The sequence below is a fragment of the Pongo abelii genome, chromosome 15 (assembly GCF_028885655.2).
Source record: "Pongo abelii isolate AG06213 chromosome 15, NHGRI_mPonAbe1-v2.0_pri, whole genome shotgun sequence".
Taxonomy (NCBI): Eukaryota; Metazoa; Chordata; class Mammalia; order Primates; family Hominidae; genus Pongo; species Pongo abelii.
The window spans coordinates 75300655-75320027 of NC_072000.2; the positions used below are offsets into that span (position 1 = coordinate 75300655).

The 19373-nt window shown below is 35.9% G+C and overlaps 1 protein-coding gene across 13 annotated transcripts in view; it reads left to right on the forward strand.

The window, feature by feature from the left end:
• Window positions 1-19373, forward strand: part of PCNX1 (pecanex 1) — a 196746-nt gene that overhangs the window by 134932 nt on the left and 42441 nt on the right. For all 13 annotated transcript variants that reach the window (XM_054530275.2, XM_054530277.2, XM_054530281.2 and 10 more), the window contains 4 exons: window positions 2412-2520; window positions 3628-3757; window positions 7264-7322; window positions 9272-9487. In XM_054530275.2, the coding sequence (XP_054386250.2) occupies window positions 2412-2520; window positions 3628-3757; window positions 7264-7322; window positions 9272-9487 (514 nt within the window). The remainder of the gene's footprint in view (window positions 1-2411; window positions 2521-3627; window positions 3758-7263; window positions 7323-9271; window positions 9488-19373) is intronic.

The following is a 19373-nucleotide window of genomic DNA, read 5'->3' on the forward strand; positions in this document are numbered from 1 at the left end:
ACCAGTTATTTAGGAGCACATTAGAATCCCTAAACAAAGATAGTCACTGTGATTTATAAAAGATATATTTCTTGATATAGCTAAGAAGATAAGATTAAGTTATATTAAACAATTAGATAAACATTAATAAGTATATATTTTAAAATATATAGAATCTCTCAAAAGGTATATAGTTTTGAATAAGTTTAGAAACAGAAGTGGTAATAATTGAATTGGGCTCTGGCATAGCCCAATGAAGCAAGTAGAGGCTGAGGAGACTGAGGCTAGGTGGGAGCAGTCAGAAATTAGCTTGATGTGACATTTGCAGAATACTCTGAACTTTATAGGCTTCTGCTAAAATTTATTATCCACCCATAAGATAGATGTTCTAGGCCTTTTACAAATAAGATGGTAAAACCTTGGTCCTCTGCCTCCTAACCCAAGAATCTTTTTGCTGAATCACACTACCTGTCTCAGTGAAATAGGCTGTACAGGCAGATTATGTGTCAGTGAAATAGTGATTAAATTTCATATTAACACTGACCACATACAAAGGACTTTGACATATATTATCCCATTTGATAGGTAACAGAGAGCTGAAGCAAATGAACAGCTACAAAACACAATGAAATTCCAATTTTAGGAAAGTTAGCCTGGTCAGCCACATTTGGCTTCATTTGGGGAAGAGAGAACCTAAAGGTACGGAGAACAGCTTAAGCGATAATGACAGTAATTCACATGTGATAGTAGTCTGATCTAGGATGGGGAACAGTAAAAATGGAAAGCCATTAATTTGAACAAAGTTTCATTGATAGTCAATTTCAGTATTGTGATAAATAGCTTCTAAAATATTTCAATATTATATCTGTTCAGTCACTAATTTGCATTTTTATCATTTATTTCCTCTTCTAGTGAGTATGGTTATTAACCAAAGGAGGAAGCCAGAAAGTTTATCAGAGAATTGTATAAAGAAGCATGTGGTTTCCCACAAACTCAAATATTTAGATTGAAAATTGTATTTCATCTTATACTGGTTGGAAAAAAGTGAAAGTTGCAGTAAAATATAAAGTAAATAATCTTTGAAATGTAGTTGCTACACTTAACTCTGCATTAGTTTGGATTTTCTTAATACTTTTTATTTGTTAAATATATTTTTTAAAACAAAAAACTGTTTTAGAACTGTTCTAGATGCTTAGGCTACACCAATGAACAAAACAGAGAAAGCTTTCCCCTTGAGTTTGTATTTAAATTGGTCAGTAGATAGAATTTAACAATGATAATTAGTAATATTCAAGGGATTTCTTCAGATATATTTTTTACATTAAGATATCATTGTAAGGTACATCATGGATTTAATAACCTTTTAAGAAAAATTAAATGTATACAAAAATCCCTTTGCCTACCATCCCTTACATATTGTTACATGTTGTTCTTTTCTTTAATATTATAGTCAAAATTGGAATACAGTTTGTTTCACACTTAGAATCTGAAGAGGTTTCTGAGTCATTGCTTTTAAGTCATTATAATGGCATCGTGATGATATACATGCTGCTTTTACTTACCATGATCCTGATTACATTAGTGCCGAGGATTGCATAATTTTCAGTCATGGCAAAAATAATTTTGAGTCGTGGCAAAAATACTGCAGTTCATCTACATTTTTTAATTGGTTGGAGTTGTGATTTCTTTTTTAAATTGGAAGTTAAGTTCATTTGTAAATCAGTTAAAGTATTTTAAAGGTTGAGGTGATTGTTGCTTAATCATGCAGAGGCAATCTTGGACAAGTACAGCAACTCTGTTTCAGCATTGAAGAACTGTTCAACTGTAGCATATCCAACCTTAAATAAAATTAAAATGTGTATCCTGTTTCCACTGACAACAATTAAGGTTATGAACAGATCTCTGGTATACACAACTAAATTTCTATGGAAACAGGCAGTGACAACTGTATTACAACTGCTGTTTTTCACATTCCTTTTGACATTACATTTAAAACAGTTTCCAAAGCACTAAAATTTGGGGAAAATGTGTCTTAGAATAAAATAAATATATGTATTACTTAAGCTTTGCAGACATCTTGATTTTTTTTTTTCAAGAACAATTATTTGGCTGCTTTCTACCTTACTTTGTTTTGCTTGTAGTAGCATAATATGGCCAGTAGAAGGCATAGAATTTTTTTTTAAACGGATGCAACATAAATCCATATATAGCTACCTATCTTTACTTATAAAGTATCTTTACTCAGAAATAAGTGCAGTGTTTAGGCAGTTGATACATCTTTTTTTGTTATGCAAATGGCAAATAATTTCAATGCCATTTCCCTATTAGGAGAACACAGTTCTCCTAATACATTTTACAGGTTTTTCATTTTCTAATTCAAATATCTGATAAGTTTTTTTTTTTTACTGACAGCTATTCTTTTCCTCCTGCAGCTTTGGGAACTCCTTTATAAATTGCAGTTTGTGTATACCTATATTGCCCCATGGCAGATCACATGGGGTTCTGCTTTCCATGCTTTTGCTCAGCCTTTTGCAGTGCCTCGTATCCTTCTAATTAAAGTTTAATAAGAATGGACAGTCATGTCCTCGATAAGAATGTTGGTTTATAGGCATGACCTTTCACAAGCATAAGTTTACTGTGTAATGAATTATCCAAAATTCATAATCTTGGCTGGGCGCAGTGGCTCACGCCTGTAATCCCAGTACTCTGGGAGGCCGAGGCGGGCGGATCACCTGAGGTTGGGAGTTTGAGACCAGCCTGACCAACATGGACAAACTCCGTCTCCGCTGAAAATACTAAACGAGCCGGGTGTGGTGGCACATGCCTGTAATCCCAGCTGCCTGGGAGGCTGAGGCAGCAGAATCTCTTGAACCCAGGAGGTAGAGGTTGCAGTGAGCCGAGATTGCGCCATTGCACTCCAGCCTGGGCAACAAGAGGGAAACTCTGTCTCAAAAAAAAAAAAAAAAAACTATAACCTTTTATATCCACACCTGTATTGTTGATTGTTTAACTTGTGTTAACATCTGTGGCCCACAGATCATCTGAACATAAGAAAACTATGCAGGTTTTGTAAGAAAGTAATGCTGATTTAAAATCTTACATTTGCATATGTGAATATTAAAGTCCAGGAATCTTTAATACATACAAGAAATGTTTAGCATTATTTTTTAATAAATGAAGGTACAAAACATTTTTTCATAATGTGATTATGAAATTGATAGAATTAAACTTCTGTAAAAAATTTTCTACTCCCACCATTTCTTAGAAGTATTTTCTAAATAATAGTAAGGGTTAGTAACCACATTGATATGGAAAGACAGACATGGTATCTGCAAGTTTTAGTTTTACCCTTGTGGAAAATTGAACTCTAACATCTCTTCCCAAGATTAATATATGAATTTTACCAAATACATATTAGCAAATACTGATTTGGCTCCTTTGAAAGCAGCATACCAGGTTGTACTTTCTGTATGTCTTTCCGTTGGTGACCCCTTAATGACTGCCCAGTGATACCTTCTTTTGTATTCTTCTGGTGAGCCTCAGTTCTCTAACTGAGGTAATCTAAATGTGTCTGCTAGGTTTTTGCGAGGGTTTTTTTGGCATCTGTGCTCAGATGAATGTCAGTGTCCTTAACTAGTTTTCCCATAGATTCAGCCATGCTGTTTATTCAGGCTGCTGTCTCGGCCTTCTTCTCTACTCCACTGAACCCCTTTCTGGGAAGTGCAATATTCATCACTTCATATGTCCGACCTGTGAAATTCTGGGAGAGAGACTATAAGTGAGTAAAGTAAAACACTTGAAAAACAAAATTTTTATCTTTCCTACTGGGAAAAACTATTGACAGCATTATTATTAGAATTTATGGTTCATAATTTATTGTGTTGAAATATTTATTTTCGCTAAAACTTTATAAATAGTCTTAAAATTTGAAAAGTATATAAAAGAAAAGGCCAGAGGAAATTCGTTTTTATTTTTCTTTCTTTTCTTTTTTTTTTTTTTTTTTTTAAACAGGGTCTCATTCTGTTGCCCAGGCTGGAGTGCAGTGGTGCATCTCTGCTCACTGCAACCTCCATCTCCTGGGGGCTCAAGTGATCCTCCTGCCTCAGCCTCCCGAATAGCGAGGACTACAGTCTTGAGCCACCACGTCAGTTAATTTTGGTATTTTTTGTAGAGACGGAGTTTGACCGTGTTGCCTATACTGCTCTCAAACTCCTGAGCTCAAGTGACCCACTCACTTCAGCCTCCCAAAGTGTTAGGATTACAGGCGTGAGCCACTGTGCTCAGCCATTTTTTCCTACTTAAAAGATATTTTTAAACATTGTTCTGATTGAATATATTCATGTTTATGTTTTTTCTTTCAGTAATATTAGAATTATTTCACATTAATAATACTCTGCAACTTTATGCTATATAATATCATTATAACAGTCATAATGAGTTATAGTTTTCTTAGAAATACCTGGCTATTTCTAAAGCTAAATTTTTATAGGTTATTTCTGCTATTTTTAGAAGATAAGTTTTTAATGACCATCTTTGTGCATGAAGTATTTTCTCCATTTAGGCTTAGTTCCTTGGGCTAGCTACTTAATCTAAAGCTTAGTAACTATCCTTGTATGTAATCTCTCCAAATTTCATTTTATTTCAGAAAGCATTCCTAAAAGGGAATGCTTTTAGGAGTTATGAGTTATGGCGCATAAACATTTTTAAGGCTTTTAATATAAACACATTGGTTTAGAAAGAGCTTGTACTAATTTATAATTCTACTGACCATCTCCATGACTGCCTTTCTCTCTATACTTTCACAAATTGGCATATTTAATAGATGAAAATTGTAATCTCACCTTTTAAACAGTGGGCTAGTTTGTAGGTTTGAAACTTTTACTCTGGTCCTTCATCTAAAACCACACATGATATTTCCCATTTTGGTGAATTTTGGTGTTACTTATTATTATTCCTCTGGATCAATTAGCCCAAAGTAATGTTCAGTGGCTGCAGTTCTTAACTTTTTGGATTTAGAACCCCTTTATACTCTTTTTTTTTCTTTTTTCTTTTCTTTTCTTTTTCTTTTTTTGAGACAGAGTTTTGCCCTTGTCATCCAGGCTGGAGTGCAATGGCACAATCTCGACTCACTGCAACCTCCGCCTCCTGGAGTGCAATGGCGCCATCTTGACTCACTGCAACCTCCGCCTCCCAGGTTCAAGCAATTCTCCTGCCTCAGCCTCCCGAGTAGCTGGGATTACAGGCGCCCACCAGCACGCCTGGCTATTTTTTGTATTTTTAGTAGAGATGGAGTTTCACCATGTTGACCAGGCTGGTCTTGAACTTCTGAGCTCAGGTGATCCACCCGCTTTGGCCTCCCAAAGTGCTGGGATTACAGGCGTGAGCCACTGTGCCCGGCCTTATGGTCTTAAAAATTACTGGAAACACCAGAGTTTTAAAAATATGGATTTTATCTACTAATATTTACTAGAGTGGAAAGAAAAACTAAAAAATTTCAAATGTTTACTTATTAACTAATTTAAAAATAACAATGTCATATCTATTGTATATTAGCGTAAATAACATTTTAAAGTTAAGAATAACTATATTTCCATTCCCCCAAAAAATTAGTGAGAAGAGTGGCATTGTTATATAGTTTTGCAAATCTCTTAATGTCTGGCTTATTAAAAGACAGCTGGATTCTTGTATCTACCTATACATTCAGTCAGCTGCAGTATATTGTTTTGATTGAAGTATCTGAAAAAAAAAATTCACCTTCACTCGCCATGTTGGCCAGGCTGGTCTCGAACTCCTGATCTGAAGTGATTCGCCTGCCTTGGCCTCCCAAAGTGCTGGGATTACAGGCGTGAGCCACCTTGCCCAGGCAAAAAAGAAGTATTCTAATAGCCTTTTAAGACAATCATGGATATTTTTCTTTGATCTTTCACTGAAACCCAAGAAATGGGAGCTTCTTAAAAGCTACTTGCAATATGGAATCTAAAACCATATCTGTGAACTTGTGGAACTATATTACATCAAAATCCACTCATCTGTCTTATACACTGAATGGATCTTTTACCCATGCATAATTTTGTGACATTTTGTGTCAGTCATTTGGAAAATACTACTTCACTGAGTAATGTCGATTTTCTAAATGTTGATACATTTTATTATGTAGTGATTTTTAAAATATGTTCATTGGTATCACCACCAATCGGAAAGAAATTTTAATTATTGGGAAGCTGTCAAGCTTGTGGTAGATAGGAGTTTCCCAAATTTTAATTTTCATTTGAAAATTTGGATTTTTATTATTGTCAACAAGTATTGCTGGTTGTTTTCCTTGAAATAATAGGCTCACTTTCTTTATTTTTGGGAAATATCTGTTAAATGACCACATCTAAATAATCTCATAATTTTTCCATCAGTGTTAAGTAAAAATGGTGTTCCAAGAAAAAAACACAGCTAGTTCAGCTTGCAGTTCAAGCAGTTGCACAAATACTTTCCCTCCTGACAGCCATTGTACTTCAGAAGGCAGCAGAAGTGCTTCGTATGTATTTTCTCATTTTGCCATGCAGAGTATTAAAAAGGCCTTTACTGTGAGTTGAGATTTAATAAGGTTAATACTTTTTACTGCTTCATTAGGGACTTTTTTTGTGAAACTTGGATTTTTTGTTTTCTTTATTGTGCAAGTGTGGCAGCGAAGGGTAGAACAGTTTGGTGCTGCTGCCTTGATTCATGCCCAGGCACCGCAGTCTTACCCACCATTGCTTTAGTACCACCAGTGCAGTTGTCAACACAATGTAAAAAGCAAATAACAGCTCAGTGTTACTTTGAAAATAGTTTTCATCTGGAAAACTGCCTGAAAGAGCCTTAGGTTCTATGGACCACATTTTGGGAACTACTGTTCCAAAGAACATTGCATCACTGAGCATTAATAGATACACCTTCCTTTGGCAAAGAATGTTCTAACCTCTTTGAATTTTTAAGAACCATATACAGTATACATTTTTTTCATCCTGGTCAGCTTTTTTCTCACAGTGCATGCCTAGATGTCTTTCCATACACTGTACAATAAAAAAAAATCTGCTATGTTCATGTGTGGTGAAGGGGGGAGAATTTTTTTTTAATTCCCGAAAGTGTGCTAACAAGGCATTTTATCATTATACTAATCACAGATTTTTTCCAGAGATTTTCATAAAGTGGTAACCTTTATTTTATACATTTCCTATAGTTTCTCCCTCAGTCTAAATTGTTAAATATTTTTTAGTGTAAAGAAAGTTACTAAAAATGTTTTATTTTCTTTAGCACAAAACGAGTGGATCATTCAAATACCAGATTGGCTTCCCAGCTTGATAGAAATCCAGGTAATAGCTCTATTTGTGAATAAGGAGGCAAGTCTAAGGATTTGTTTAATATATATATATGTTTATATTCACTCTTAACTTGTTGGGAATCCTCTATGAATCCCAAATATTCACTTTTAAAAACTAAATATTATTTGTTTTACTTTAGCAAAATATATATAAATTACAGTATCTACAGTTTATATACCCATCTTTTTATAAAATGCATCTTAAGAATGCTTATAAGAATGAAAAATTCCATTCAAAGATTGTTCTTACATAGCTTAAAATGTAGGAAAACGGTTAAAATAAAACTGGTCAGATGTTTTGAAGGGTCTGCAGTCAGACTGACACATTTTATTAGTATGTTTCCTTCCACCCTTCCCTCAATGTTTAGGTCAATATTAATTTAATTTGATTCAGTTTATTGTTTACAGAGATGTCATCAAGTGGGAGCATATAGCCAGTCAGGATAGAGCTTCAGTGGGTGACACCTTGCTGGTGTTACCATTATCTAAAGTCTGGTTCTCAGTTTTGTCATTTGGGAAACATCATTTTATTGGCCCACCCAGTGGTAATCTGTCACAGAGAATCAGAGATCAGCATATCAACCAGAACCTCAGTGTATTAATTTACTAAAATAAATATTACTCCCAAATACATTGGAATATTTGTATCCATTTGACTCATAAATTCCCTCAAATCTGATTAATTCTTAGTGATAAAATTGGACTAAGGAGAACTAGTTATTTGATACTAAGGACCATCATCATCATGTTCTGGTAGAGAAAATAAGCATTTCAGCTCTAGTATGTGCTTGTAAAGGGCTAGATTTCTCATGCTGATGATGCCATCCTGCATAACCAAAGGCCATGCCCTGAATCAGTAAATACATTTTTGTGTTATGCTGACATAGAATTGATACAGCCATTTTGTTGACATTAGAATTTGGAGTTTCCCTTTCATTATTTTATTCAATTAGACTGGGTTTAAAATGATTATTAAGCTCTGAATATTTTACCGTTCTCCAATACTATACTTGAGGCATGCATTTACAGATTGTTGCTTTGCATGAGTTGCTTCTAGAGATGGTCATATAATTTATTAAGTGATGTTTATTTTAATGTTTTTCTTTCTTTTTCTTTTTTCTTTTTTTTTTGGAGACGGAGTCTCTCTCTGTCACCCAGGCTGCAGTGCAGTGGCCCAGTCATGGCTCACTGCAACCTCCACCTCCCAAGTTCAAGCGATTCTGCCTTCTCAGCCTCCCATGTAGCTGGGATTACAGGCGTGCACTATGATGCCCAGCTAATTTTTGTATTTTTAGTAGTGACAGAGTTTCGCCATATTGGCCAGGTTAGTCTCCTGGCCTGAAGTGATCTGCCCACCTCAGCCTCCCAAAGTGCTGAGATTCCAGGCATGAGCCACCACGCCCAGCCTATCTTAATGTCTTTTTTTAAGGTTCTCTGTTGCTATATACAGTTTATTTCTGCTTAATATTAGCCATCTCAATATGGCTAAAATTGACTAACCAACTTCTTTTTGATTCTCTTATTTGTTCAAATCTTGTATTATTTTATCTACTTCCTTTACTAAATAGTCTTTTTGTTCTTCTGAATTCTTTTATTTTTCTCATTTCTCTTGCATGGTTTTAATTATAAAGCATATTTTATTGAATAATTACGAACTGTTGAAGAGGTCGAAAAGTCCTTAGATTGCTTCAAATCAAATTCTCACATTTTGTGAATGAGAACCATAGATTCCGGGAGGTTATGTGACTTCTAAATCTAAATTCAGAAACTTTTTCCATTTTCCTGTTTTACTTTTATAGAGAATCTGTAAGGGTATGAATGTTATTTTCCTTGTCAAATAAATATAACCCCGTACTAGAAGTTTTTAATATTTTTAACAATCTTGTTTGTCAAGAGGACTTAAGGTTAAATTTAACTGTTTTTTTAAATCCCTTTTTATAGGATCAGATGACAACAATCTGAATTCCATCTTTTATGAGCATTTAACTAGATCCCTACAACACAGCCTCTGTGGTGATTTGCTACTAGGACGGTGGGGAAACTACAGTACAGGGGACTGTTTCATCCTTGCCTCTGACTATCTCAATGCATTAGTACACCTTATAGAGATAGGCAATGGTCTGGTCACTTTTCAGCTGCGGGGACTTGAATTCAGAGGTAAGACATTCATTCACCTTTTATTTCTGTAGCATACTCCTGTGGCACCTTAGTTTTACATGTTTCTATCTCAAACCAGAAGTTGTCATAGAATTAGATATTTGGGATTGTGGAATGAGAAAAGTTGTTAAAGAGTAAGTATTAGATCTGTTCACCCCACATTCCATATTCCAAGAAGAGTCGTTTGCAGTATGGCTTTATATGTAAAGGTAGTAGCATTAGTGTATAATTGATTTGTTTTCCTAGATATGTTGAATTTCTGTTGTTCTGTGCTTGGTCTCTTGCTGGTCCCTTTTGTGACCAGTTGCATAAATTTGTTAGGTGGCTTAGCAGCATGGAATGCTGAATTTTTGTGTGAGGCAGAGTAGTTAACTGACTTACGTATTTGTATAAACACCATGCCTTTGTCTTCCAACAATTTTTTTAATTGAGGTGAAATTCACATAAAATAAAATTAATATTTAGAGCGAAGAAATCACGGGAGCGTTTAGTACATTCACAGTGTTGGGCAGCCACCACCTCTGTCTCATTCCAAAGCATGTTCATCACTCCAAAATAAAACTGTGTACCCATTAAGTAGTTACTGGCCATTCTCCTTTCCATCAGCCCTCTACAATTTTATGTACTGATAAAGTTATTTCTTTACAGAAAATCATGCATTCAGAAACATCAACTTTATGTTATCAATTCCTGTAAAACTGAATAACATGTAAGCACAAGTAGAAACTGGTTTCATAGGATGCTTCAAGTCCTGTTACTGAATATCTTTCCAGTCTAGGAAACATTTTGACTTGAGTTTTCAGAGAGTTTTTCATCTATTCTAAGTGCTTTGGAGTAGTTTAAGTCTGGAATAGAAATAAGAAAGCATTTGACTAGAAAGAGAAGGAAGTCAGATCTATAACCCCATAGCTTTATTTTCATCCTGGTGTTGCGTTAAGAAGGCTTGCACGTTAGCTATGGAGTGTCTATGTTAGTGGAGCAAATACTAGTCTAGAAGTTACATTGTTCGCTAGAAATAAATCTTTAGCTATGCAGCACTCAATGGAGTAAATGTTGATGTTTACTTGTGATCTGTTTATAATCCATTCATATTCTCTTGTCCTTCAAAATATCTTATTCTTGTCTTATGAATATTTGTTTCTGCCTCTCCATCAGGAGCCTAGGACCTTAACTCCATCTCTTCCAGAGTCTTAACCCCAGGCTGTTCAATCCTAATCCAACTAGGCTCATCCAAAAGTTAGCATACCCTTACCACCATTCCTACTACTGCTGTGACTTTTAGCTTCCTTTTTAAGTTGTGGCACCTGAAGACTTCATCCTTGTTTTTTAATTTTAATTTAATTTTTTAAAATAAATGTGCATGGGAGGCTGTTTTATCTAACATTTCTACATAAGTGAAATGAAAGGGGGGGGTTCTTCTTACCATCTGCTCACTCCATCATATTGATCAGTAGTTCTCCAAATCAGAAAAGTTATCCAGATTTTTGTTCTCTGGTATTGAGTAGGTTCAGATAAACTTTTGGATAAATCTTTTGCTATCTAAATGCTAATTATTTGCCAATCAAAACTCAAATTTGAAAATACAGCAACCCTTACTCTTTGAACTCCTATAGATTTGGGTAACAAGGGATACCTATAATTCTTAACTCAGACATTAGCATTTTTTTTTAAGAGACAGGGGTCTCGCTCTGTCACCCAGGCTGGAGTGCAGTGGCGTGATCACAGCTCACTGCATCCTCAAACTCCTGGGCTCAAGGGATCCTCTTGCCTCAGCCTCCTGAGTAGTTGGGACTACAGGTGCACACCACCATTCCTGGCTAATTTTTTTTAAATTTTTACTTTTGTATAGATGGGAGTCTCACCAGCTTGCCAAGGCTGGTCTTGAACTCCTGAGCTCAAGCGACCCTCCAGCCTTGACCTCCCAAAGTGCTGAGATTGTAGGTGCGAGCCACCACACCCAGCCGGGATTTTTTTAAAGACACATTTGATTATGGCATTCCCATGCTTACAGTTTTTCAGTGACTTCTCATTGCATTTAACATAGAATTCAAATGCCCAAACACATCCTATAGTACCCTGTGATCTGGCCTCTGCCAGTTTCTCCATCCTCACTTTACAGCACTATCCACACTCACTGTAGCCACACTGGCCTTCTTGCAGTTTCTTAGATGTGCTAAATTCTTTACTAAGGACTCTTTATTGCCCTTCATTTTGCCAGAAAGTACCAGCCATCTCTCTTCCTCCCCTAATCCTCCATCTGGCGAATTCCTTTGCCTGAATGTCCCTTTCTCAGAGAAGCCTTCTCTAGCCACCTATCCCACGTGATTATCTCACTTTACCATGTTTTTATCGTTAGATTCTTACACAGTCATGGACTGCAGCAGTGGACTGCACGTATCACAATGGTCCCTTAAGATTATAATGGAACTGAAAAATTCCTGTTAGTGACATCGTAGCCATTCTGTCCTATCACAAAGCATTACTTGTGTTTATGGTGATGCTGGTATAAACAAAACTATGCTACTGGTCATATAAAAATCTAGCACATACAATTATGTACAGTACATAGTACTAGATAATGATAATAAACAACTCTGCTTTTATTATACTATACTTTTTATGGTTAGAATGTACTCCTTGTAGTTAGAAAAAAAAAGTTTACTTTAGAACAGTATGTCTTGTTATGCTAGTGGCAGACTCATACATCTCACATTTACTGTGTCTCTTGATTGCATCATTTTCTCTGTGTTTGATTTGATCTTGTGTCATTTTGTTTTATGGCCCCTATGTGTGCAAAATTCACAACTATTGTTGCCAGGAAGAGGCCACGTGGAGTAGATTGACCAGGAAGCTAAATTAAAAGTGGTTAAGGACTATGAAGGTGGCAAATTAGCAATGGTTGTTGTCAGGTAATTATGTCCCATTCCACCATAGCTGTGATCTTGAAGAACAAGAACAAAGTGACAGAAGCCATTAAAGGATCTGCTTCATTGAAAACAAAAAGATGAACAAAAATTTGAAAAGGGCCTAAATCATACATGGAGAAACTACTGAAGACCAGACACAGAAGCATATTATACCTCTCAGCATCACGACAATCACAGACAAAACAAAAAGTTTGTTTGCGATATTGAAAGAAAAGATTGAACACAACTACAGTGTTGAATTTTCTGCTACCTCTGCGTGATTTTATTCAAGAATTGTTATTTATTGCATAATGTGAAAGCTGGTGAGTGGTGAGTCTGTAAATGCTGATGTGAAAGCAGTTGAAGAATTTTTGGAACTCTAGGTAAGCTGATTGTGAGGAAAATTACTTCACAGGGCAAATCTTCAGTGTAAATGAAAGCTTGCTATTCTGAAAACAGATACTGGAAAGGACTTTCCATCCATAAAGAGGCCAAGTCAATGCCAGGTTTCAAGTCATTAAGGACAGGATAACAGTCTTGCATGGGAGAAATGTTGCAGGTTACAAATGGAAGCCCTTCGTGATCTGGCCCAGTGAGAACCCCAGGGCCTTCAAGCTTATCACTAAGCACACACTGCCAGTGTATTGCAGGAGCAATCAGAAGTCTTGAATGACCCAGCTTTTCTTCCAAGATGCCCTCCTGAATTGCTCTGCCAGCACAATGGAGAAGTACTGTTTGGAGAATAACACACCATTCAAGATTGTGCTTATTGTTGATAATGCTCCACACATCCTCCTTTTATTGGTGATCTTTATCCCAGTATCAAAGTGGTATTTCTGCCTCCAAACACCCACCTCTCTGATCCAACCAATGGATTAAGAAGTTATCTCAGCTTTTCAGACCTACTACCTGAGAAGGACATTTACCCAGGCTATTTCTGCAACTGAAAAGACACTGATGCAATTCTGGAAGGATTACGTCTATAACTGCATCAAGAACCTTGCTTAGGGTGATGTCATCAATGTGGGTATGAATGGCATCTGGAAGAAGACACTCAAGAGGTTCATCTGTGACTTCAAAGGATTTGCCAAGGATGAAGAGATTGCAAAAATCAACATGGCTGTGGTTGGAGATGGCAAACAACTTTAACCATGATGTGGACAAGGATGACATTGATGACCGCCTAGAGGTGGTTCCTGAGGAACTGACTAATGAGGGGTTGCTGGAACTGGAACAGGAACGCATAGCTGAAGAACAGGCGAGAGAAAGGGAAACAGCTAGAGAAGAAAAAGAAGAAACCCCAAGAAAATTCACAGTGAAGGGTTTTAGCAGAAGCTTTTGCAGACCTCAACAAGCTCCTTAAAAAGTTTGAAAACATGGACCATAACACCAAAAGGTTTTCATTAATAGAGAGGAATGTTCTTGCTGCATTATCTGCATACAAGCAAATCTATGATGAATGAAAGAAACAAACCAAGCAAACTATTGTGGACATAATTTTTCAAAGAGTGATACCTCCTCAAGAAGAGCCTCAGGCAGGTCCTTCAGGAGGTACCCAGAGGAAGTCATTGTTGTCATAGGAGACGGCAGCTCCATGTGTGTCATTGCTTCTGAAGGCCTCCCAGTGGGATAAGATGTGGAGGTGGAAGCCAGTGATATTGATGATCCTGAGCCTGTGTAGGCCTTGGCTAATGTGTGTGTTTGTGTCTTAGTTTTTAACAAAAAAGTTGAAAAAGTAAAAAAATTTTAAATTTAAAAAATTTTTTAAACAAATTTAAAAATTTTTTAAAACATTTTAAAATGTTTTAAAAAATTTTTAAACAAAAAAGTTTAAAAATTAAAAAAATTTTAAAAACGCTTACAGAATAAGGATACAAGGAAAAAATATTTTTATGCAGCTATACAATATGTGTTTTAAGCTAAGCGTGATTACAAGAGTCAAAAAGTTTTAAAAAATTAAAAGTTTATAAAGTAAAAAAGTTACAGTAAGCTTAGGTAAATTTATTATTGGAGAAAATAATTTAATTAATTTCATGTAGCCTAAGGTATAGTGTTTATAAAGTCTACAGTAGTGTACAGTAACACCCTAGGCTTTCACACTCACTCACTACTGACTCAGTGACTCACCCAGAGCAACTTCCAGTCCTGCAAACTCCATTTGTGGCAAGTGCCCTATATAGATATACCATTTTTTATCTTTTTGCCATATTTTTACTGTACCATTTCTGTGTTTAGATGTGTTCAGATACACAGATACCTACCATTGTATTACCATTAGTGACATTATTCAGTACTATAACATGCTGTACAGGTGTGTTTAACCTAGGAGCAATAGGCTATATTATATAGCCAAAATGTGTAGCAGGCTGTACCATCTAGGTTTGTGTAAGTACATTCTATGATGTTGCACAACAAAATTTCTTAACAGCGCATGTCACAGAATGTATCCCCATAGTTATGCAACATGTGACTGTGTTGATTGTTTAAAGTTTATTTTTTCTCTAGCCAAAGGGTTGGCATATTTTTTCTGTTAGGAACCAGACTAAATATTTTAGGGTTTGAGAGCCATACACATTCTCTGTTGCATATTCTTCTTTGTTGTTTTTTCTTTCTTTTAAATGACCCCTTAAAAATATCAAAACCATTCTAAGCTTGGATTTGGCCCAGGGCTGAAGTTGATGAATCTTTGTTTTAGAATATAGGCAGATTCTCAAGGGCAGGAATCACATGTGCTTCATTTATCATTATGTACCCAGTACCTATCACACACAGCAATTAGTATATAATACGTATTTTGTTAGTTTCGTAGACTGATTAAATAATGTAAGTGTATAGCCTTTTCTTCTTTCTGTTCATTCCAGAGCTCTCATGAGGGATGAGTGTACTCTTGCTCTCACATGTTGATGTGATCTTTGGTTACTTCCTTTTCTTTATAGTGTGATCCCCTGTCTCACCTACCCCTCTGCCAAATGTTAATCAAAAGTGTCATTACTTTCCCAGGCAGATATTTGGATCTGCTGAGCATTTTATCTGCTTTCTGAGACAGACTCCATTCAGCCAATTTATTATTTTTAAATTTTATTTGTCTATCCTGGATGCTTACTTTTAAGTAATATTGAAACAAGTTTCTTGATCAGTTTTTATAGCTCTTAGTTAAACCCATTCATATTTCTCATTTCCATTTTTATTTTACAGATACTCTAGATTCTTTTCATGTAAACTTTATGTGAAAAATTCAGGTTATCAGTCATTTTTTGTCTGTATCAGAATTTTCTGATTACACCTTCTTTCATGTTAATTTTTTACTGATAAGTGTAAACTGTATCAGGTACAGTTTTACAAGTCAAACTTTACACATCAACAGTATGTTCGGCTGACTGGATTCCTTTCTATTTTTACTCAGGTTAGTTTAAACATGTCTTATTTTCATGATTGTTTGTTTTATTTAGTTTTATCAGTAATACTCACTATGAAGTGGCTGGAAGACTTAGGTAATCCAGGGAACAATTGGTAATAGTTCCTCATAGAATCCCTATTAATTAATATTAATAATTGAAAATAGAATATTTCTTAGTAATACATTTTGCTCAGAAAAAATTCTTTTTTCAATTATTAATATTCCTATACTTATTGACTTCATTTTCTGAGCAAAATATATTAGTAGGGCATATTGGGTGGAAATAGTCGTGGGATTAGAATGGTAGGGTAAAAACATTCTGCTTTAATTCAGGTATCCCATTCTCCTTATTCTGTTGCTGTGAACAAGGACCTCAGTTGGGTAAATGTCCAAACTTTTACATTTCCTCTTGGCCACATATTATTTCTGTCCACCACTAACAGTGATCTGCACAAAATACAGCTCTTGTGTTATTTCCTAATTTAAAAATCTTTGATAAACTTCCCGGAAAGAAAGAAAAACGAAGTAATAACACATAAAACCTAAGAAATAGTCTCAACTTCATGTCACAATTTTCTTTTAATATACTTTAAGTTCTGGGGTACATGTGCAAAACATGCAGTTTTGTTATATAGGTATACACATGCCATGGAGGCTTGCTGCACCCATTAACTAGTGATCTGCATTAGGTATTTCTCCTAATGCTATTGCTCCCCTGGCCCCTATCCCTGGACAGGCCTGGGTGTGTGATGTTCCCCTCCCTGTGTCCATGTGTTCTCACTGTACAGCTCACACTTACGAGTGAGAACATGTGGTGTTTGGTTTTCTGTTCTTCTGTTAGTTTGCTGAGAATGATGGTTTCCAGCTCCGTCCATGTCCCTGCAAAGGCCATGAACTCATCCTTTTTTATGGCTGCATAGTATTCCATGGTGTATATATGCCACATTTTCTTTATCCAGTCTATCACTGATGGGCATTTGTGTTGGCTCCAAGTCTTTGCTATTGTGAACAGTGCCACAATAAACATACGTGTGCATGTGTCTTTATAGTAGAATGACTTATAATCCTTTGGGTATATACCCATTAATGAGATTGCTGGGTCAAATGGTTTTTCTAGTTCTAGATTCTTGAGGAATCGCCATATTGTCTTCCACAGTGGTTGAACTAATTTACACTCCCACCAACAGTGTAAAAGCATTCCGATTTCTTCACATCCTCTCCAGCATCTGTTGTTTCCTGATTTTTTAATGATCGCCATTCTAACTGGCTTGAGATGGTATCTCATTGTGGTTTTGATGTGCATTTCTTTAATGACCATTGATGATGAGCTTTTCTTCATATGTTTTTTGGCCACATAAATGTCTTCTTTTGAGAAGTGTCTGTTCATATCCTTTGCCCATTTTTTGATGGGGTTGTTTGTTTTTTTCTTGTAGATTTGTTTAAGTTATTTGTAGATTCTGGATATTAACCCTTTGTCAGATGATTAGATTGCAAAAATGTTGTCTCATTCTGTAGGTTGCCTGTTCACTCTAATGATAGTTTCTTTTGCTGTACAGAAGCTCTTTAGTTTAATTAGATCCCATTTGTCAATTTTGGCTTTTGTTGCCATTGCTTTTGGCGTTTTAGTTGTGAAGTCTGCCCATGCCTATGTCTTGAATGGTATTGTCTAGGTTTTCTTCTAGCGTTTTTATGGTTTTAGGTCTTATGTTTACATCTTGAGTTAATTTTTGTATAAGGTGTAAGGAAGGGGTCCCATTACAGTTTTCTGCATATGGCTAGCTAGTTTTCCCAACACCATTTATTAAATAGGGAGTCCTTTCCCCATTGCTTGTTTTTGTCAGGTTTGTCAAAGATCAGATGGTTGTAGATGTGTGGCGTTATTTCTGAGGCCTCTGTTCTGTTCCATCGATCTATATATCTGTTTTGGTACCAGTACCATGCTGTTTTGGTTACTGTAGCCTTGTAGTAGAGTTTGAAGTCAGGTAGCATGATGCCTCCAGCTTTGTTCTTTTTGCTTAGGATTGTCTTGGCTATGTGGACTCTTTTTTGGTTCCATATGAAATTTAAAGTAGTTTTTTCTAATTCTGTGAAGAAAGTCAGTGGTAGCTTGGTGGGGATAGCATTGAATCTATAAATTATTTTGGGCAGTATGGCCATTTTCACAATATTGATTCTTCCTATCCATGAGCATGGAATGTTTTTCCATTTGTTTATGTCCTCTCTTATTTCTTTGAGCAGTGGTTTGTAGTTCTTCTTGACGAGGTCCTTCACATCCCTTCTAAGTTGTATTCCTAGGTATTTTATTCTCTTTGTAGCACTTGTGAATGGGAGTTCACTCATGATTTGAATCTCTGTTGGTTATGGTATATATGAATGCTTGTGATTTTTGCACATTGATTTGTATCCTGATACTTTGCTGAAGTTGCTTATCAGCTTAAGGAGATTTTGGGCTGAGACAGTGGGGTTTTCTAAATATACAATCATGTCATCTGCAAACAGAAACAATTTGACTTCCTCTCTTCCTATTTGAATACCGTTTATTTCTTTCTCTTGGCTGATTGCCCTGTCCAGAACGTCCAATACTATGTTGAATATGAGTGGTGAGAGAGGGCATGTTTGTCTTGTGCCAGTTTTCAAAGGGAATGCTTCCAGTTTTTGTCCATTCAGTATGATATTAGCTGTGGGTTTGTCATAAATAGCTCTTATTATTTTGAGATAGGTTCCATCAATATCTAGTTTATGGAGAGTTTTTAGCATGAAGGGCTGTTTAATTTTATTGAAGGCCTTTTCTGCATCTATTGAGGTAATCATGTGGTTTTTGTCATTGGTTCTGTTTATGTGATGGATTACGTTTATTGATTTGCGTATGTTGAACCAGCCTTGCATCCCAGTGATGAAGCCAACTTGATCGTGGTGAATAAGCTTTTGGATGTGCTGCTGGATTTGGTTTGCCAGTATTTTATTGAGGATTTTCTAATCAATGTTCATCAGGTATATTGGCCTGAAATTTTCTTTTTTTGTTATGTCTCTGCCAGGTTTTGGTATTAGGATGATGCTGGCCTCATAAAATGAGTTAGTGAGGAGTCCCTCTTTTTTTGTTGTTTGGAATAGTTTCAGAAGGAATGGTACCAACTCCTCTTTATACCTCTGGTAGAATTCGGCTGTGAATCTCTCCGGTCCTGGACTCTTTTTGGTTGGTAGGCTATTAATTACTGCCTCAATTTCAGAACTTGTTCTTGATCTATTCAGGGATTCAACTTCTTCCTGGTTTATATGTGGGAGGGTATTTGTGTCCAGAAATTTATCCATTTTTTTTCTAGACTTTCTAGTTTATTTGCATAAAGGTGTTTATAGTATTCTCTGATGGTACTTTGTATTTCTGCGGGATCAGTGGTGATATCCCCTTTATCATTTTTTGTGTCCATTTGATTCTGCTCTCTTTTCTTCATTTGTCTGACTATTGTTCTATCTATTTTGTTGATCTTTTCAAAAAAACCAGCTTCTGGCTTCATTGATTTTTTTGAAGGGTTTTTTGTGTCTCTATCTCCTTCAGTTCTGCTCTCATCTTAGTTATTTCTTGTCT